This window comes from Acinonyx jubatus, chromosome E3, assembly GCF_027475565.1.
Source record: "Acinonyx jubatus isolate Ajub_Pintada_27869175 chromosome E3, VMU_Ajub_asm_v1.0, whole genome shotgun sequence".
Taxonomy (NCBI): Eukaryota; Metazoa; Chordata; class Mammalia; order Carnivora; family Felidae; genus Acinonyx; species Acinonyx jubatus.
Window position 1 is genome coordinate 10,756,050 of NC_069398.1, and position 21,986 is coordinate 10,778,035.

The following is a 21,986-nucleotide window of genomic DNA, read 5'->3' on the forward strand; positions in this document are numbered from 1 at the left end:
ATGAGGATAGGCAGAGGTATGAAGTGTGAGCTCTGGAACTATATCACTGGGACCAAATCCTTACACTATTACTGTTGTGTGACTTTGGGCAAGTTACTTAACTTCCCTGTGCTTTGGTCTCCTTCACTATAATGTGGGATTGTGATGGTAGCAACCTTACGGTGGTGTTGCAGAGCAAACACATGGAAAGCATTTCAAACAGTGTCTAGTGTATGTTAGGGAGTCCGTAAATGTTAGTTATTTAACAAACCTTTTACATGCACCCTGTCATTTAATCAGCCACTCCCTAGGGTGGTACCAATACTGCCCCTATCGTACAAATGAATCAATAACTTGCCCAAGGTCATGTATTAGGTTGCTAAACATAAAATTGGATTTAGTTTTCTCTGATCCCAAACACTATGTTTTTAAGCCCTGTACTAAGCCATCCAAGTGCTTAAGAGTAGTACTAACACTTTCTTTCTTCATCCAAATTCTCCAGTCTTCAAGGACCTTAGCACTGGATCTAAATCCTTAATTGGGCCCGAGTCAAGGGCAAAATGGATTTGGGACAGAGGTCAAGAGGCTCTCAAGAAGTCTTCCCACAACAGAAGGGAGGTTAATGCTGTGCTGCCTCCAAGAGAATTCCTCCCTTGTTGGTTGCTGTGCAGTCTGTTTGCCAAAGTGGGGACTCAGTCTGCAGATGTTCTTTGGTCACCTCCTCCTCTTGACATTCTAGTCATGATGTGACATGAAAGGACATGCAGTTATTTGTTCCATTCATTGGATAAATCTTTGTCCTGTTGTTGATCTTTAGATTCGAGAAAATGTCTTTGTAAATATTGATGAAAACGTCCCCAGCCCCATCTATCATGCTGTTGCCAACACCAACCGTAGCAAAACTCGGTGTGCTTCTCTCTGCCATCTAGCTGTGCGGACTGGTGGTCTGGCTGCTGTGAGTGAGGCTGGTGACCCACTGGGGCTCAGGAGGAAGTCATGACTAAGCTCAGGGCCTGTGGTCAAGACTGCAGATGGGGCTGGAAGGTGGGAATACGCAGCTATGGGAGACAGAGGACTTTGCAATTTTTTAAAGACTCCATATCGTCTTAAATATTGCCACTTAAGTTCACAGTTAAGACCACTAGAAGCTTACGTGGAGGAGCACAGAGCTGGGAATGAAGGGCTCTACATTGTAAAGGCAGACAGGGCAAATGGTTCAGAGCAGGGCCTCTGGAGTTAGATTCACTTGGATTTGAATCTCAACTGCACTGAAGACTTGGACAGCTTGGGTAGGTGACTTTAAGTTTGCATTGCCTTGGTTTCCTCATCCATAAAAGGAAAATACCCCTGTACGATTCTTCTGGGTTTTGAGATAGGCATATTAAACCATTAAAAAGTTTGTGGCAAATAGTTAAGAAATTTTAGTTTTAGGAGATCAGGCTCTGCTATCTCACCAGCTGGGTCATTTCTGAGGAAGACCTTTTCCTTCTACAGGTTTGAGTTTTCTCATTTGCCAAATGAGGGTAAGTCTAGATGTTCTTAGATGGTTCTTGCAGTTCTGGTATCATGTTGTACAACAGCCCGAACGAGTGTAACTCAGCCCCTAGTGGCTCATAGCTCTTATTTCAAGATACCATAAACAATCCCTCGGACTGGTATCAAGACTTACCTACGGTTTTCTTTGCTTCGCAATGAAGGCTCACCAGGGACTGTTGCCTCTGGTCACTGGATTGCAGAGAGCGGCTTCCCTGAATTCCTAATGTCTTAGGATATTATGCTTGGTACAGTTTTCCCTTAGTGCTCCTTTTAATGATTTTATTAGTATGGTCACAAGTTTGCTGTCTATAGTACATTGATAATGTAGCTGAATACAAATATTTTAAATAAGTAAATTACATAAGTGTGTCAAGTTTTAAAATGTCAACTTTTGAGTGATCATGCATTTCCCATGCATTTGCATCTGCAACCCCAAACTGCACAACTCAATCTGTGCTTATCCTCACTGGGTTTCGGTGTACCCATCAGCTAGGGCAGGAACTGTTGTCCCTTTTTTGCAGACCCAGATTTTCAAGAGCAACAGTGTTGAACTCAGGCATTCCATGGAACAAGGTGGCAAAACCAGGTTTTGCTTTGGTTCAGGTAAAAATGCAAATACCGACTATTGCTTGTATGAGCCACCTGATCCCCCAGGGCTTGGGCTAGCACAAAGGGTATTTTGATATCCCTGCTTAAGGCCAGCAGGCAGTTTCTGTACCCGGATTTCCTCCCTGGGGGAAAATTCTAGAACTGAGATGCACAGTCTTCCAACATGCTGTCAGTGATATAACTGGAACCAAGATGCGATTCATAGTAACTTTTTTCATCAAAGGTATTAACAGTCCAAGCAACAACCTGAATGCCTTTAGCCGACCACTTCTTCAGGTAGTCCCTGGAGAAAGAGGACAAACCAATCCTGTCAGATCAAGGACCAACTGTTCCTGGTATTCACTGAGTACTAACAGTGCCCAAAAAGAGCCTCGTAACTGGTCTCTGTGTGCAATCAGAGGGAGTGTTTCAAAACCCAGCACCAGAACCTCCTCCACGTTGTTCCAGCTTACACTTCAGTCACTTACTAAAGACACCCTACACCAAAACAGAAGTCATACTGGAGGCCATACTGGCTTGCCCCCACCCATCTCCTTGGTCTCATCTTACACCACGCTCCCCCTTTCCTTTTGGTGTCGCAGAATATGGATTTTCTTTCAAGTCCTTGAAAGAACTAGGCTCCTTCCTGCTGTAGCACGTTTTTGCATGTGTTTTCCCCTGTGACTTGGATCTCCACACTCCCATTCCTACTCACCCTTTTTGTTTTTAAAATGTGTATTTATTTATTTGAAGAGAGAGAGGGGGGCAGAGAGAGAGGGAGAGAGAATCCCAAGCAGGCTCCGTGCTGTCGGTGCAGAGCCCAATGTGGGGCTCGATTTCGTAGACTGTGAGGGCGTGACCTGAGCCAAAACCAAGGGTCGGACACTTAATGGACTGAGCCACCCAGGTGACCCCTACTCACCCTTCTGATCTTAGCTTAGTTGTCACCTCCCTGGGGGATGTTTTCCCATGATTAGGTCAGATTACACAGTAAATGGACACTGTTCTCTGCTACATAGCGTTTATCTTAATTGTAATTTTATATTTATTGTATTTGATTTGATTAGCAACTTCTCTTTTACTTGACTATAAACTCCATGAAGGCACACCATGGCTTTCTTTACCACAGCATCTTCAGCTTCTCAGTAATACCTTGCAAATCTGTAGGCCTACATCAAATATTGACTGACTTGAATGCACACATACCTGAAATAACCCAAAACTAACAACTCTAATCAGCTGAAATACACAGCTATAAAATTACCACAATAAAGGTCAGAGACTGCTAGTAGGTTAAGGAATGGAGTTTTCTGGGAAGCAATGGAGCAGAGCCTATAATGTAGAACAGGGCAGGAAGAAAAGTGGGAGGGGTAAGGTAGGTGCTCAGAGGATGTCTTCACTGGGGCTCTGCCCTGCATCTGTGTTGCTTTTCAAAGGGAGCCAATCACAAGGACTTATAATCTATCTCTCATCATAGTTTGGCAGGTTTATTTTTTATTAGGTTTTTCTTTAAAACTAAAAACTGAGAATATTTCATCAACTTATTTTGGCAACAGTGAAGTATGTCTGAACTCTTCCCACCTAAGAAGCCAGTGGCATTCCAACTTAATAAAGCTATGGTGGGCGGGAGCCTGGGTGGCTCAGTGGGTTAAGTGTCCAACTCTTGATTTAGGCTCAGGTCATGATCCCAGGGTCATGGGATCGAGCCCTGAATAAGGCTCTGCACTGTGTGGAACCTGCTTAAGATTCCTTTCCTCTCCTCTCCTCTCCTTCCCTCCCTTCCTCTGCCCCTCCGCCCTGCTCACCCCCTCTCTCTAAAAAAATAAAATAAAAAAATAAATATAAAGGCATGGCGAGATTTGGTGGGTGAAACCCAATTCAGGCTGTCCACTGTTAATCCTTCCTTTCCAAGAAGAGCATTCCAGGAAATCTGTCAGAAGAAGATTAAAAAAAAAAAAACCTTTCAACTTACGGGGATACAAAATCCTTTTGTATGAGGAAAGCTGAAATTCCACACAGGTACCACAAGATATTATGCATGCTCCAATCGAGCAAAATGTCCATTACCACAAACATGGACTGTTTCCAGTAAGTATCATAGCGTGGTTTCCCATCTCCTGTATGGCTAAGGCTCCAAGGTCTATGAGTTAAAGCTGTCACTACATTCTGATCTGTTTGTCTCATCTGAAAAGGAATTTTGGAAATTAAAGTAAGTATCATATCTAAAATCTAATACCTCTCATTTTTCTTTGGATTTAGGCAATCTACTCTTTCTGATGAGGTGGCCATAACGGCCCCCATGTCTACTAAATAGATATAAACCTTTTGAGTAAATAATGTAAGGGATGTAAAGCATTTACTATACAGTATAAATAAGAACACTTCCTTCACAATCTCTACCTTTAAAACGAGTAAATTACAATCTCAGGGTCAAATTTTCATGTCACAAGAATTAACTTTCCGTTGGTTATCAATTTAAATTCTGGCCAGAGATAAGTAATTAGAACTTAGTGAGGATAGAACCATGATCATTTCCAGATGAGTTGGTTAGCTTTTGATTCTTTCTAGAGAAAATGACTGAGAGAGTTGTGGGGGTGGGAAAGTGGGGTGAGAAGGAAGTGAGAAGGGAGAACAGAGAGAGAAGTAGGGGTGGGGGTTGGGGATGGACAAGGAGAAATGGGGAGATGCGGATGTAATTCTTTCTGTCTGTGTTCTGTGCTCCTCTGGACAATGTAGCTTACATTGTGAAGTCCTCTGTGGTCAAGTAAGATTGGTAAACACTGACCCAAATGTCTGAAAGCCCCATGACGCTATTCATCTCAATGATAGTTTGTATCTGGATAGGTTCCACTCTTCCTATAAAACTTTAAATGCATGCTCTGTTGGTCACTGTGAACAAGGCTACAGAACCAACTCAATATCTTGGAAACTGGTAAGTGAAGTTAAGTATTAAGCATTTAATTGCCAATTGCATAACTAAATAGTAGACGAGAATTTTTATAGAAGTATTCTAGCTAATATGCGAAGAAGTGATAGACTAAAATAATAAGATTTTGCCAGTAAATTGAGAGCTGGCTGCTGGCATCAATAGCAGCTGTAAACAACAAAAGAGTCAATCAGATTATTTTGTGCCTCCTGATGAAAAAACTACCCTCACCTTTGAGATTATCTTGCCAAGAATAATTGAACCTCCACTGATCAAGTCTTTTGCTCTCACTACCAATTTATAGGAAATATATACAGGGGGGGAATGTGTTAAACTGTATCATGGTGTAAGGAGCAAAATCTGGACTTGGGTAAACTACAAAACAACCTGGATTCTTCAATAAATACATGCAGGGAAAAGGAGAACTTACAGGTTCTAAGATTTTATATTACAGAATGTAGTCTTTATTTGGGTCCTGATTCAAATTAACAATTATAGACAACAAAAGCCATTTATAATATTTTTTAAGACAAATGAAAAATGATATATTTACTAGATATTTCCTGATCTTAAGGGGTAAATGGTTTTAGATAGGATAATGGTTGTATTGTGGCTGTATTTTTTAAAAAGGGGAATAACTTTTTAAAGATATTTAATGCAATTTTTATGGGCGAAATGATGTGTGGAATTTACTTCGAAATAATGCTGGGGTACATAAACGGGGGTATGGATGAAACAAGCTGGGTCAAGGTTAAAGGGGGGCTCGTTATACTACCATCTACTTTTGTGCATATTTTAAATTCTCCATCATTAAGAGTTTTTTTAAAAGTTTATTCTACTGTTACTTAGCAAGATGAAGAGGTACATAACTCCTTGTTCTGAGAGCGCTTACTAAAGTAATCTGAATGAGCCTATGAACAACATAAAAGAAGGAACTTAAAGAGGAATCATGGTGTCTTAAAATAGGGTAGGAGTTCGTTCCCCTTTCTGAATTTCTCTTGTTAAAAGAGGAGTTTCTGAACTGAAATTCAGTTCAATTTCACAGGCATCTAGCTTATGCTTACTTGGGGCACTTCTATGATCACCATCAACTAACATAGCATTATGTACAATAAAAATTCTGAATTTACCTTATAGATGACTTCTGGCAAGAAAGAGCAGACAATACTATTATTGTATAGTTGAGGAAACTCCATATATATTTTCTTTAGAGCATCAGTAGCCTGTAAAGCAGAGAAATTCATGTATTTTAAATTTACTTAAATGCAACAGTCTCAGCTAATAACTATTACCTATGAAGTACAACCCTACTGAATAAATTAGAACTTTACTAATATATGGGGATGTTGAAAGGAGTATGGGTAGATTCCATTATCCATTGGGAAACATCTTAAACTCACACCTACAGCAGACAGAGGGGAAACTGAGGTACTGCTGCTTTACTATTTGTTGAGAAGCTCACCCCTTTGGTCATGCTTTTGGAAGGTATGGCAGTGGATGCTGAAAGCAAAATTTTAAACCTTTCCCTTATAACCTGGTTTAGGCACTAGGAAGAGTCCTTTTATACCCATAACTCTATCATCCTCTGCCTTTCCTAGCCTAAGCATGAGCCAACCAGCCTGGGAACTACTAAGAGTACATTTGCTCAGTCCAGGGGACTGAGAGGAAATGGCATTAATCACCAACATGGAGGCAGAAACAATGGGACAAGGAAGGAACTGGGAAGAGCTGAAAGTCTTCCAATTCTTTCCAAGATGAGCAGAAGTTTCTTTTTGTAGTTGCCAGATGAGTAAATGAAGAAGAAATGATGGAGCTAAAACACTCATACTTTGTAACCTCTAGTGAATTAATAGATTTGGCCACTGGCATCAATAGCAACTAACAACAGAGGTGACTAGGTGGAGTGTAATGTTGCTATATCATAATTCTTGAAATACCACTAAGTTCTGGAAAGTCACACATACCTATAACTAAATATAAGTAATAAAATGCATTCCAGAAAAGAAAAAAGAACATAGAAACTATTCATGTCATGTTTCCCCTTCACTAATGTGACAGAGTGTGAGTTATTCAAAGTTTTCTTGTTGTCTGAACTAATGTATGCTTTATGTGTGACGCTTCACCAACATTTATTTAATTCTCATAACAACCCTATGTAGTTGTTTCTTTTATTATTCCCATTTTATCCATGAGGAAACTGAAGCATATCAAGGTTAAGGTTACATTTTAGTAAGTGACAGAGTTGAATCACGGTCTATTGGACTCCAAAGCCCATAATCTTGGCTCCTGGGCTCTACTATCTCTAATTTACTACACCTGTTCCTTTACACTCCCATTTTGTGAATTAGATCACTATGTTCTATCGATTGTTGCCAAACCACCTGTGAGCACCAAATCTCAAATAGCTGAATTTAAAAAATATATATTTTCTTCCCCCCCCCACCCCTTATTTTAAGAGAATAAGCATGAAGGTCAGTACACCGTGGGTGAAATGTAGGACCTATCAGGGATCCCAATGTGGGCAATATCATCAACAAAACCTGAGGTGCTCATTAAAAATACATGTTCCTTGACCCACGACCCCAGACATTTTCAGAATTTCTTCTCTAGGTGATATGGCCCAGCAATTAGTATTTTTAATAGGTATTCTTGGTGATTCAGATGTGGGCTGACTGGGACACTTACATGCATACAACTACCAGTAACATAATAACAAATGAGCCAGAGCACCATTTTCCTTTCTTCAAAAATCAGAGTCTACTGTGCTACAGTAAGGATATATACTTGGGCTCTTATTTCTGGTTTCAATGTTTCAACTATAGGCTGAAATTTAAAAAAAAAAAAAAATGACATCATCAGAATGGTGGCCATTACTGATTATAGCTTTCAAGGGAGGAAAATACCTGTAAGTTGTCCAAATGCAGAAAAAAAGCATTTGTATTTGAAAAGCTGGTTGTAAGTGAACAAAGGTAATCTAAGTCATATTTTCCCATTGATTTTCCATTGCAATAATATATTTTTATGAATAAAAGTATATGTTATATAATATAAGCAAAATTTACTTAGGAATGTCATACATATTTGAAGAAATTATAATAATTTTATCATAAAAGTTCATCTACTCAAATCATACAATAACAAAATTATACATAAGAACAGAAATCATACAAGAAGGATAACTCTAAGATAAATATCCTATTAGCTATCAGAAACTTTATGTATAGGAGTTCTCTTGAAATTCAGTTGAGAGTTATCCATCTAAAACCATTAACTTATCAGCCAGATGCAACTGGTCTTGTGTCTGACTCCTGAATTCTTTCTTACGAGATTAGCCGAATGGTTTGTTCACGAAGTGCCTCTTTATGGTTTATCTTTTGTAAATGCTTTATGCAAGGAAGAGAAACCTATCTTGTGTTAGTTGTAGAATATCCGAGTTGTTAAAAGGTTCCATCAAAGGTTAAAAGTTCCATAATTTACTATTTCCCTAAAGATGTGGAGCTGTGCATTGCAAACTTCCAATAAGCAAATATAATTTATAAAAATAACGTAAGAAGGATAAGTAACAAAATATATAGTTAATTTTGGAAGTGACTAGCGATTAAATTGTGAAGTCTGTGGTATAAACTGTACCATATTTGCATGGCCCTTGACATCAAAGAAGATTGTGAGGTTATAGTTTAGGCACTCTGCAACGGCTTCTCTCAGGGTAGGGATCTTTTCATCAGGGAAATCATTCCTATAAGAGAGGGAAAAGGAATAGTGTATTGCAGGAAAAAGACAAAGATAAAAGTTTAGTGAAACAGACATTTGACAAATGTGTCCCAACCAGCAGGACAGTGTGTTTTCCCTGACTTCCTTTCTTTAACCATACCGAAATCTAAGGATACTTGGCTTTAAGTCCTTAAACCAGATTAGATATTCTTGACCAAAGAACAGCAACAAGAACAAAAATCATTTAATTTTTATGAAATTACTAGTTTATGATAGAATTAGTAACTCTACTCACCGAAGGGCAGAATATAATGCCACCTCTGGAGAACTTGAAACTTAAATTTAAGACTGTAATTGCCCTAATAGAACCTTATGCAGGAGAAATTCCCACGAATATATAAATCTGTTCACTGTATTGTACACTTATGTGCAACTGTTTAAAATAATCTTCTATACATAATTTTCTGATAAAAGAAAGTTAAGTGCCTGATATGTAAGAAATCTGCTTTTCTCAGATAATGAAATTTCATTCTGCACGATTTAACTTATGTTTATTCGACCGTATCATTTCAACTGTAGTATCTTGGCTAAAAAAAAAAAAAAAAAAAAAAAGATAATTTAAAGAGTATAGGCAATTCTGCCAGCCATTCTACTCAATGCCTATTCCATGGGAGTGAGAGAAGAGACATGAATTTGCTATTCCTTTGGCCAGTCTTAGTTTCCACGCCCCTTCTCACGATGAGCCTCTCACAGCATTGAGGATAGTTCTAGAGAAAATACCTATTTTTCCTACAACATGGTCCCTAAACACAAGCCTATTACTTCATTTGGTGTTCAAACAAAGAAAATGAAACAAGTCCCAACTGTAGGATAGACTGGCTGAGTTAAAGACATTGAGATGGTATACTGACTCCAAGCGCGTACCTTTTTCCCCCTGAAGTTAGAAAGGTGTTTCATTAGTTCTTAGTGTCTGTTTTTCATTACAGATTAGAAAAAAACACCCCAAAAAACAAAAAAAACAACTATGTACAGTGATGTTGTGTAATACAGTAATGGGGGATGGTTACCCAGAGGATATTTCTCATTTGATTTTCCTTCTCTGTCTAGAGGTTTTTTGTGAGTTAAAAATTTTTCACATATTCCTTTCTTTAGAACGCACTGGAGTATAAGGAAAAGTGAACGTTTTTTAGGCATGTTAACGAATGAATAGTTTTCTACACATGTTCTGTTGTAGTTCCATTAAGTGAAAGCACTAAAACAAATTAATATATTATTTAATGTGTATATTAATACAGTCAAGCCTATTAACATACAGAAAGTCAATTAGCAAATCAAGACTTAGAGCAATGCCTTAAAGGGGATTGTAAAACTTTTCTAAGGTTCCTCCCTGCCTTCCCCTCCCCTTCTGCCAAATCATTCAACTTCTCTAACTTGGAAAGTTTACAGAATTATGGAATATGATCATGAAGAATTTAGCCACTGGTCTTTTTTTTTTTTTTTTTACTAAACTTGTCGCCCTACATTTAGCCCCTTGTAATTATAGACATTCTCTAGAATCCAGAATTTGGATTTTATTTAAGGGTAGCAGCTTAGACTGTTGGAGATAGACTCCAACATTTTCAAACAGTGGTTTCTCTCCTCTATGGATTTCCAGAATCATTACAGGTAATTTTTGATGACTCTGGTTGAAAGTTTATCAATTTTGTTTATCTTTTCAAAGAATCCTCTTTTGGTTTCATTGATCTTTTCTATTTGTTTTTTTGGTCTCTAGTTCATTTGTTTCTGCTCTGATGTTTATTATTTCCTTCCTTCTACTCACCTTGAGCTTTGTTTGTTCTTCTTTTGCTAGTTCCTTTAAGTGTAAGGCTTGATTGTTTGATACTTTTCTTTTTCTTGAGATAGACCTGTATTGCTATAAATTTCCCTCTTAGAACTGCTTTTGTTGTGTCCCAAAGATTTTGGACTGTTGTGTTTTCATCTGTCTCCATATATTTTTAAATTTCTTCCTTGATTTCTTTGTTGACTCATGAGTTGTTCAGTAGCATGTCATTTAGCCTCTACATGTCTGTGTATTTCCCAATTTTTTCTTGTGACTGATTTCTAGTTTTATACCATTATGGTCAGAAAAGATGCATGATATGAATTCTTAAATGCATGATATGATCTTCTTAAATTTACCGAGGCTTGTTTTGTGGTCTAACGCGTGATCTATCCTAGAGAAGGCTCTGGGCACTTGAAAGAATGTATATTCTGTTGTTTTGGATGTTATGTTCTGCATGTATCTGTTATATCCATCTGACCTAACGTGTTGTTCAAAGACTGTTTCCTTGTTGATTTTCTGCCTGGATGATCTATCCACAATATCATACCTCCTTAAAGGATTTTAAAGGTGATGATGACCCTAAGCATTTTTTCCTTTAATTGTTGACTTTGAAGCCAACATCTTATTAGCTGCAATGTCACTGCAGTATTAAAACCTGCCTTTCTCTTGCATATAGCAGAACAATGAAATAAAGAGCAATTCCAGAGCCTGCACTTAGAACTTTCAACCATTAACAATATTCTTTCTTGATTAAGGTATAATTTCCTTTGTTTGACTTTTCTTTTTTTTTTTTAATGTTTATTTATTTTTGAGAGAGAGAGAGAGAGAGAGAGAGAGAGAGACAGAGAGACAGAGAGTGCAGACAGGGGAGGGGCAGAAAGAGAGGGAAACACAGAATCAGAAACAGGTTTCAGGCTCCTAGCTGTTAGCAAAGAGCCTGATGTGAGGTTCGAACTCATAAACTGTGAGATCATAACCTGAGCCGAAGTTGGATGCTCAACCGACTGAGCCACTCTGGTGCCCCTATTTGTAATTTCTTTCAGATCCTAGGAAAATAACGTCTAAATCTTTTATAGAGGACTATAACATAATCACTGGGTTGAATACTCAAGGAGTATTGATCACTGTCCAGAGAACTGATACAAGATGAGTAACAATGAGCACACATTTTGGGAGGGATTTAAATAACCACATTCCAAAGTTTATTACCCAGTATACTAATTCCAATGTGTTTATAGCTGTTAATGGTGGGAATGGTGTGGGTTCTGTGATCGTTCACTTTTGGGAAACATTAAAGTGAAGGTAAGAATTGTTGATGTGGACTGTTTGTCCCCAAGGGGAACATCTAGAGTATAGTGCTTGATCTGAGTTAATCACAGAACTTTTTTCTTGTGGAATATCTTACAGGACTAGTTCTGATATATATACACACATACATATATATATACATATGTGTGTGTATATATATATATAAGTATATATATTTATAATTTTTTTGTATATATATGTATATTTTATATATATAAAATTTATATGACAGTACAGAGTAATTGTCTAATGTTAGTAATGTTAGTGACTAGATACTGTCTTGAGAATAATTCCAAAGCCAAATTTGGCCTCAGTGGGAAAAGATGAAAAACATCCATGCCTTATTTCTGTTGTTTCTGGCACCGTGCTCATTACTTGGGAAACCTGTATACAGTTCAAAACAAAACACAACAAAACAATTTTCCTGGAGAAGATGTGATTAGAAGGTGCCAGTGTCTTTCTGTGATCTCCAACAAAGCTGAAAGGTACATTTAAGTGACAACGAACCACTTACCTTAACCTGTGATTTGCTGCAGGATTAAGCTTCCTAATTTGTTCAAACGTCAAGTCACACAATCGACCAGTACCATCGGTCGTCCTATCAACTGTGTTATCATGCATTAAGACAGGAATCCCGTCGGAAGTAAACTCAATGTCCAACTCCACACCTGTTGCTCCATTCTTAGCTGCCTTAACAAAAACATCAACAATATTAATGGCAAGTGGCCAAGGTCACATTACAATCTAAATGCTCCAGACAACCAACAGGGCTAGCTAAGGAGACAGCTTCTCTTACCGATTCCTTCCCCTTCCTGTAACAAATAGCAACCCATCCAGTTCCAGTTTCTACTTTTCCAGATGATATAACCTTCCTTCAACCTGCACACTTAGGGATTCCTCAAACGCTTCAAATTCCCCACCCATGGTAGTAGACGGAGAGGTTTCTGGAACTAAGTTTTCTTTGGTTGTTTTAACTCTTTGGGCCATTAATGGCTCACAATTACAAATATTTAGACAAATTCCATGTTTACCTACACTCTGTTTGGTACAGCATCTCTGATTACCCTGTGTTTGTTGATTAGCTGTATATTGCACTACTTTGGCATAAACAGGATGAGCCAGGGTTTTGTTGGTTTAACTCTACCTTCTGTATCAGAAACACCAGGCCTGCTTCTAGGGGACATTACATTTGTTTATGTGAGCAGCTGGCTGTTGGCCAACAAGCTGGTAAGCACGATAAGGTACACTAGAATTTATCTACAAAGAGAACGTGAACATTAGAATATATAAAAAGAGAACCTGAGCACGCTCCTCTGAGACACGCTAGCCCACATTTGCTTCCTTGGCTTGTCACAATGAAGACATGAAATGCTCACCACGATCAAGATTTTAAATTAAAAAAAAAAATTAATTATACAAACACCCAGAGCAGTATACAGCAAAAAAGACTTCACAGATGTTAATATTTTGCCGTATTTCCTTCTATCTCTTGCTGCCCTAAAACACAGTAATAGTTACTATTTAATAAGCCTTTTCTATATAGTCAGGCACTATTCTAAGTGCTTTAAATGTATTAACTCATTTGATTCTTGCCATATTTGGGTAGGTACTATCGATATTCTCATTTTCAGATGAGGAAACAGAGATTAAGAAACTTGCTCTGGGTTGTACAAACTAGGACACAGTAGAGGCTGTACTCTTAACCACTAGATGTTTACTACTGACCCTACAGATAGAGTGAAATTTCTCCCCCTTCTTCTCCATCTTCAAGTTGATGTGCATTATTCCTGTGCCATTCCCTTATAGGTCTTTATGTATTTGCTACATACATAATTACAATTAAGTACCTGGTACAACTCTGTACCAGTGCACAGTAGACATTCAATAAATGTTAGCCGTTGCTATTTATTGTGTTCTTTTTAACACATTTTTAATTGTAACATGGTTGAATTTATCAGTCATGTCCTTTATGGGCATAGATTATTCTACCTTATTTAAATCCTTTCCTACATTTATAAAGATATAACACAACTATATTTTCTTCTAAGCTTCAAAGTTTGACGTCCACATTATGACCAAGATTTTCCCCAACTAAAAATCCCAATTCTATCACTCACTGGCTGTGTCATCTAGTTACTTATCATACTCTAAGCTCAGTTTCATCCTTTTTAAGATGATACTTTTCTAATGATCCTAAGAGTTGTGAAGATTTAGAAAGAGTGCATGTAAATTACCAAGCTTGGTGCCTGGCTCGAGGTTGGCTCTCAACGTAAGTTTTGATTCAGAAAACACATCTCAGAGAAAAAGCCATTACAATAATGATTACATCTTATACTGGTTAAAAAGTTTATCGTTTTATAAGATTAAAAGATATCTTTTCTAAATTAAAGACAATAGTACATTGGGAAATCAATATGGATTATATCATTTATGACATAAAACAAGATGACATTTTCAGTATTCACAGTGCAACTGTCTCACTGTGACACAAATGTTCTCCTTAGTCCTTGAGGCGGGCACTATAACTAGGTTCAATTATATCTGTATTCATTAGGGCCATCTTTATTTAGTTGCAATACAAGAAATAACAATGGGGAGACATTGTATCTTAGCAAGATTACTAGAACTAATGAGTTCATTTATTTGTCTTTTCTAAGTAGTTTATGAAGGCCCAAACAAAAGCTTTATAAAAGAATCACCATATTAGAGTTTCTCAGACCAGATCTTCTAATGGCTGCATTCAACTTTCTTTACCAGGACTTTTATGTTATTCCAGATACAGAGGCAAAAAGGTAAGCTCCTGATTCTAATTCATGTATCAGTATATAATTCGTACTCATCTTTTCATTTATAACAATTCTTTATAATAGTATCTTTTCTTCTATACATACAAAATTTCACATAAAACATTCACATAAAATTTCACACAAAAACATTAAATTTCACATAAACAAGTTTATAAAAACATTGCAATTTTATTAAAACTTTATTTTATGTTAAATGTATTTATTTTAAAAAATTAAAAATAAAATTTATTTTATTTAAAATGAAATAATTTAGGGGCGCCTGGGTGGCTCAGTCGGTTGAGCGTCCGACTTCGGCTCAGATCATGATCTCACGGTCCATGAATTTGAGCCCCGCGTCGGGCTCTGTGCTGACAGCTCAGAGCCTGGAGTCTGCTTTGGATTCTGTGTCCCCCTCTCTCTCTGCCCTCCCCTGCTCATGCTCTCTCTCGCCCTGTCTCTCTCTCAAAAATGAATAGACATTAAAAAAAAAAAAATCTTAAAAAAAAATAAAATGAAATAATGTTATTTTAAAATTATACTAATAGTTTAAGTAATAGAATAGCACAGTGTAGTATAGTAATAGCAATCAGATCAATAGTTGCCTTGGGGCAGAGGGGTGAGTGGGGGATTAACTCCAAAGAGAGCACAAAGGAACTTTCTGGGGTGATGGATATAGATTAAGATAGTGGTTACCCAGGTGTATGTATTTATCAAAACTAATCAAACTGTACAATGAAAATGTCTCTTTTATTAATGTAAATTATACTTTGATAAAGTTGGTTTTAAAACTATTTGCTTTAACAAATGCATTATACTTATATGACTTTTTAACTGTTTCATTGAAAAGTATGTTTTAAATATCCATCACTATACTGTAACTTCACTTAAAGAACTTCATTTGTGTTGACTGATAATGAAAACCACAGATTCCACTACTAAAACACGGAACGGCAGAGTGTTTTTTGGTGTATAATTCATCCATGTACAATTCAGTGGTTTTTATTATATTCACAGAGCTGTGCAACCATCACCACAATTTTAGAACATTTTCATCACCTCAAAAAGAAACCGTGTGTCCATTAGCAATCCACATTCCCGACCCCTCTATGTCCCTCTATCTCTATGGATTTGCCCATTCTAGACACTTTATTTATTTATTTTTATTATTTTTTAAAGGTTTACTTATTTATTTTGGGATAGAAAGAGAGACAGAGGGTGAGAGAGAGAGAGAGAGAGAGAGAGAGAGACAGTGAGCACATGAGCAGGGGAGGGGTAGAGAAAGAGGGAGAGAGAATCCCAAGCAGGTTCCGTGTTCTGTCAGCACAAAGCCTGATGCAGGACTCAATCTCACAAACCATGAGCCCAAATCAAGGGTCAAATGCTAAACAGGATGAGCCACCCAGGCACCCCTAAACATTTTATTTAATAGAATTATATAATATGTAGTCTTCTGTGACTGGCTTTTTTCACTTAGCATGTTTCTTTTCTTTTTAATGTTTATTTTTGAGAGAGAGACAGAGCGCCACCAGCAGGGGAAGGGAAGAGAGAGAGAGAGACAGAACCTAAAGCAGGTTCCAGGCTCCGAGCTGTCAGCACAGGGCTGGATGTGGGGCTTGAACTGACAAATCGGGAGATGATGACCTGAGCCGAAGTCGGACGAAGTCAGATGCTTAACTGACTGAGCCACCCAAGCACCCCTCACTTAGTATGTTTCTAAGGTTCATTCATGTTGTAATATGTATCAGGACCTCATTCTTTTTTCTTGCCAAATACTATTCCATTGTATGGACAGATCACATTTTATTTATCCATTCACCAGCTGATGGATATTTCTGTTGTCTGAATAATCTACGAACAAGTTTTTGCATGATGTATGTTTTAAGATGATAACTCTATGTTTAACCTTTTAAGGAACTGCCAGACTGTTTGCCCCACTGGTAGTGTATGAAGGTTCCAATTTCTCCACAACCTTGTCGAAACTTGTTATTGTCTGTCTGTTATAGCCACCCTAATAGGTATTTCATTGTGGCTTTGATTTCTATTTTCCTGATAGCTGATAATGTTGAGTATCTATTCTTATGGATTTATTGGGTATTAATACATCACAGTCCTACCAACAAATACTTACTGAGTGCCTATGAGATAGGAGGTACTGTTTTAAGAAGTGAGGAGACAGTGGTGAACAAGAAAGAAAGGGATTATGGATCTTATATTTCAGTAGGGAGAAACAGATTACAAACATGTTACATGTAAATAATGATGGTGACAAATGTTTTGAAAAAGAAAACAGAGAGTAATGTGAAGGTTAAGGCAAGTGAGGGTCACTAGACAAGGCCGCCAAGGAAGGCCTAAGAATATGACATCTGAGGGGCGCCTGGGTGGCTCAGTTGGTTGAGCGTCCGACTTCGGCTTAGGGTCATGATCTCACGGTCTGTGAGTTCGAGCCCCGCGTCAGGCTCTGTGCTGACAGCTCAGAGCCTGGAGCCTGCTTCGGATTCTGTGTCTCCCTCTCTTTCGGCCCCTCCCCTACTCATGGTGTCTCTCTGTCAAAAATAAACATTAAAAAAAAAAGAATATGACATCTGAGCTGAGGCCTTAATGATCAAAGGGAGAAAAACCATACAAAGAGTTTCCAAGTAAAAGAAATAGCAAGTATAATAGAAAGACCACAATGTAGGATGGAGTCACAAAGTGTTGACTGTGTACCCAAATCTATTCCCCTTCTTCCCTGCTCGTAGAGACCTATTCTTGCCCCATTTTTCAGCTTTCTCTTGTGTTTGGAGTAAGTGAACTAATTCCAAACCCTCTGTGTGTGTGTGTGTGTAGGATGGAGGCTTCTGGGAAAGAGGGATTGAGAGTGGATGGTGTAATGTGTAAGAATGGGGCTGCAATGAGGAAGACTAGTAAATATGCTGCAGATGGCAGAGCAGACAGATCAACACAACCTGAGTCCCATGATTACAAATTGAACAGCTGAGGGGCATCTGGGTGGCTCAGTTGGTTGAGTGTCTGACTTCGGTTCAGGTCATGATCTGGCAGTTTGTGAGTTTGAGCCCCGCTGCTGTGCTGACAGCTGCTTCAGATTCTGTGTCTCCTCTTTCTGCCCCTCCACCACTCTCACTCTGTCTCTCTCAAAATAAATAAACATTAAAAAGTTTTTTTCAAAAAACATTAATTGAACAGCTGAACAAACCATCCTAGAAGTCACCTCTCCCACATATTCTTGTTATGTGAGATACTAAGTCCTCTTATTGTTTGAGGTATTTGAAGTTAGAGTCTCTATTACATGAAGCCAAAAGCATCCTAATAAGCACCCAGGGTGGCTGGAACAGAGAACAGGGGCTTTGAAAAAGATATAAGATAGAAGGTGTTCAAATTTTATTTAATTCCAGTAGAGAACCACTGGAGGATTGTAAATAAGAGCTGGACATAATCTGATTTATACTTTTAAAGCTGCACTCTGGCTCCTGTGCAGAGAATGGACTGTGGGTATAATTAAATTCCTCAGTCACTGTTTATAATCATGTATCTGTTTTTGGAATACACTTATTTAACTTCTCTCAAGTTTTTCCTTCTATATCAATTTTATAATCTACCAGAAATTCTACCATTCTCAGAATGTCTTTCCTGATTTTTTACATAGTAAGATGCTTGAGAATATAAATTATGAGCTGCAAACATACAAAGGGAGGAAAAACAGGACAAAAAACAAACTTTGATGGAAATAAACTACATGTTCCTTTCGAAGCTGAGAGAGGATTCGACTTTATCTTCTGCAGTCTGTATTCAGCAGCTAAATTTTGTTATAGATAAAAAGTTCATCGATATTCAAACAAGTTAAACTAACACAATTCATTTCCTCTTAAGACCAGGAATCAACTTGGCACAATGTTTATTACACATATTAAAAATATGCACAACCCAAACATGAATGGAAATTACTATAATTCCCTTAGAACACAACAGGATATGAAACACTATATGTGTATGTGTATTTCACATACATACTTCCTCGTTTAATATGATTAATATTCAGTCAAATGTGTTCCTGGCCAAACCACTACATCATTGATAAATACTTAGGAATGCCTTCTGTGTTCAATTAACAATGAGTTATACTTTAAGGCAACTTACATAAAGGTTAGTTGAAATGGAAGCCAATGGCAATTATGTACTTTTTTCCTTATCTTTCTTTTCATGATAATTCTCCTGTATAACTATGTTACTTCACCTGACCTATTTGAGTGTAAGACAGAATGTAAAATACATTCTTCAATATCTTTATATTTATTTATTTTTATTTATTTTTAAGGATTTTATTTATTTATTTTAATGTTTATTTATTTTTGAGGGAGAGAGAAAGAGCATGAGAAGGAGAGGGGGCAAAGAGAGAGGGAGACACAGAATTTGAAGTAGGCTCCAGGCTCTAGACTCTGAGGTGTCAGCACAGAGCCCGATGCGGGGCTCAAACTCACCAACTGTGAGATCATGACCTGAGCCAAAGTCGGACGCTTAACTAACTGAGCCACCTAGGCATCCCAGTATTTTATTTTTAAGTAATCTCTACACCCAGCACGGGGCTGGAACTCACAACCTTGAGATCAAGAGTCGCATGCTCTTCCAAATGAGCCAGCCAAGAGCCCCTTCCCTTGGTTCTTTGTGATGGAAAGGAGACAGAGCACCTTTTCTAGCTTTCTATTTAAAAATAAATAGAAAGATATTAAATCACCTGGATGACTCTGTCGGTAGAGCATGCTACTTGATCTCGGGGTTGTGAGCTTGAGCCCCACGTTGGGTGTAGAGATTACTAAAAAAAAACAAAAACAAACAAAAGCCCCACAAAGAACCAAGGGGAAAGAAGCATAAGAGAAGTCTAACTTGGTTTACTAACACAGAGTCAGGTGTCCTCCACTAAATTAAAAGCTGCCTTCCTGACCCCCTTCCTTCTTCAAACTTAAAATTTTTTACATTTACACTGAGCTGATTTTTAAAAAATTTTTTTTCTTAATGTTTATTTATTTTTGAGACAGAGAGAGACAGAGCATGAATGGGGGAGGGTCAGAGAGAGAGGGAGACACAGAATCCGAAGCAGGCTCCAGGCTCTGAGCTGTCAGCACAGAGCCCGACGTGGGGCTCAAACTCAAGGACTGCGAGATCATGACCTGAGCCGAAGTCAGACACGTAACCGACTGAGCCACCCAGTCGCCCCACTGAGCTGATTTTGAAAATGAAGGCCATCTTTAGATTATTGGCCTAAAGAGCTTACATTTGTGGAGGTTATCATGGGCCAAGCACTTTCTGTGGACTACCTCACTGAGTTATATAGCCTATTAGGTGGATACCAATATCACTCCCATTTTACAGATAGGGAAACTGAAGACAGGTGGGGAGGGTAGAGTGAAGAAAGGTGCCCTGATGGTGTCTTGTTTCCACACCCCACTGGGGACTCCGATTGGGACACAAAAGCTTAAGTAACTTGCTCGTTATGTAATACTGTCTGTCCCTAGCTAGATAGCGAGTCCAGGTTTTTACATCCTGGAACACGGTCTAATCTCTGACAAAGAAAAGCACTGGGTCTTGGAACCAGAAGGCTGAATTCTAGAAGGAGCTGCATGTGTTTGAGTCAGTTTTCCTCCCCATTCAGTGTTAAAATAATCTCTCAAAGAAATGTGAGGAAGAGATGTACTTCCACAGATGCAAAAGCGCCTGTATAAGTGTAAATCTCTCTTACTATGCAAACTATCATTATGAAGTCAGGAGGGAGACTGCCAGGAGCTTGGAGGGAGCAAGAGTGTCAGGAGAGCTTGTGAACAAGAGGCAGAAATTGGATCAGGAGTCCAGCTGCAGGGGCTGTCTGGCATAAACTGTGTGTTTGGAGAAAAAGGTGATAAGGAGAGAGATAATTTGGAGGACAAGCAAACACAGCTCCTGTGAATATGATCCATTTAGAATAAACTCAACTACTGCCGGAGACTGTACTTAATCTGGCCACATGTCCTGCTTCATTTGCTAGTCTTTGTTCTTGTTCCTTGAAGTCAGATCACATAGTGTATAGTCTCTTACCTGAACGTTCCAACATCGTCCCCACCTCCCGGCTTTTGCACTCGCTGTTCTCCTTTCCTGGAACACATTTCTCCTAGATCTAAGGCTGGCTCCTTCTCACAATCCCAGCTGCAGCTCAAGACAGGTCTTCTGAGAGGATTTTTCTGATTACTCTATCCAAAATAGCCCAAGTCCTCTTCCCAGTCATTCCTTATCCCGTTACCCTATTTCTTCATTACACTTTTCACTCTCTTAAAGTATCTCACTTGTGTGTTGTTTAAGGCGGATTTTCCCCATCCCAGCGCAAGCTCTGTGAAAGCCGAGGCCCTTTCTGTCTTGTTTAGGAGTGTGTCCTCAGTGCCTGGCATATAGCAAATATGTAGGTATTTGTTGTGTGATATAAATAAGTTGGGAGATTTCTGACTTCAGAGGGATAGACGGCCACTGGGATATATTCCCTGTGTACGAAAGGTATCATGAGAATACTGGAGAACCTTCGGAAGGTCAAGCAGAAGTACAACCTCCCAGGAGGGGCGGGGGTGGGGGGCGCGAAGCGTGGGGGACTCACCAGCCGAATGGCCGCCAGCGTGTTCTCGGGCGCGTCGTGGCTGCCGCCGCGGTGAGCGATGGCGGAAACGCGGTCCCGCGGCTTGAGCACCTGCAGGGCTCTGCGGGAGGGCACAGGCTCAAAGCTGAACAGGCGCAGCAAGAGGTAGAGGCTGCCGGTGAAGAGGCAGGCATTGAAGGGACTACGCGTTACCAGCAGGAGCAACAGTAGCAGGAAGGAGAAGGGGCCCAGGAGGCCCCCCTGTTCCTCCCACAGCCACATGCCGGCGCCCGCACCGGCACGGACGGGAGTCCCGGACCCGCCGGGCTCCCGGATAAAAGCGAGAAGCGAGGGCGAAAGCCCAAGACACTCGCCGCAGAGGGAACCCTCTTAGGGGACCAGCGCCGCACAATGGCGGCGGCGGCCCCATCCGGAGAGGGAGGCAGATGTTCAGCCAATCAGGGTGGGGGATCTGCAGAGCTCGGGGGCGGAACCGCTGCCATGGCAACGAAGGTGGACCCAGGCGCTAGGCTCACGTTCCAAAATAGCTTTGGATTATTCTGGGGTTGAGACCTCAATCAAGGTTTTCAGACTCCAGAAGCGGGTGGGATACAAAAGCGGTCTCATGGTTGTACAGCTGGAAGGGATCTTACTGACTCTTCATTCTGCCCTTGAGGAAACTGCCCAGGAAGCCTTGCAGGGGCAGGACACTTAGACTACTTATTTATTCAATTCAGGATG

At 39.2% G+C, this 21,986-nt stretch overlaps 1 protein-coding gene across 2 annotated transcripts; it reads right to left on the minus strand.

Moving 5' to 3' along the window:
- Positions 1-1,766: 1,766 nt before the first annotated feature.
- GDE1 (glycerophosphodiester phosphodiesterase 1) lies at positions 1,767-21,697 on the minus strand. 2 transcript variants are annotated; one of them, XM_027043154.2, is made up of 6 exons: positions 21,267-21,697; positions 12,385-12,560; positions 8,660-8,765; positions 6,160-6,252; positions 4,076-4,287; positions 1,767-2,407 (listed from the first exon to the last, which is right to left on the minus strand). In XM_027043154.2, the coding sequence occupies exons 1-6, from the start codon at positions 21,525-21,527 to the stop codon at positions 2,260-2,262; spliced, it is 996 nt and encodes a 331-aa protein (XP_026898955.1). In that variant the 5' UTR covers positions 21,528-21,697; the 3' UTR covers positions 1,767-2,259. The 2 variants fall into 2 exon arrangements, with proteins under 2 accessions (XP_026898955.1, XP_026898956.1); XM_027043155.2 differs by having other exon boundaries at positions 12,385-12,556; positions 21,267-21,407.
- Between the last annotated feature and the right edge of the window lie 289 nt (positions 21,698-21,986).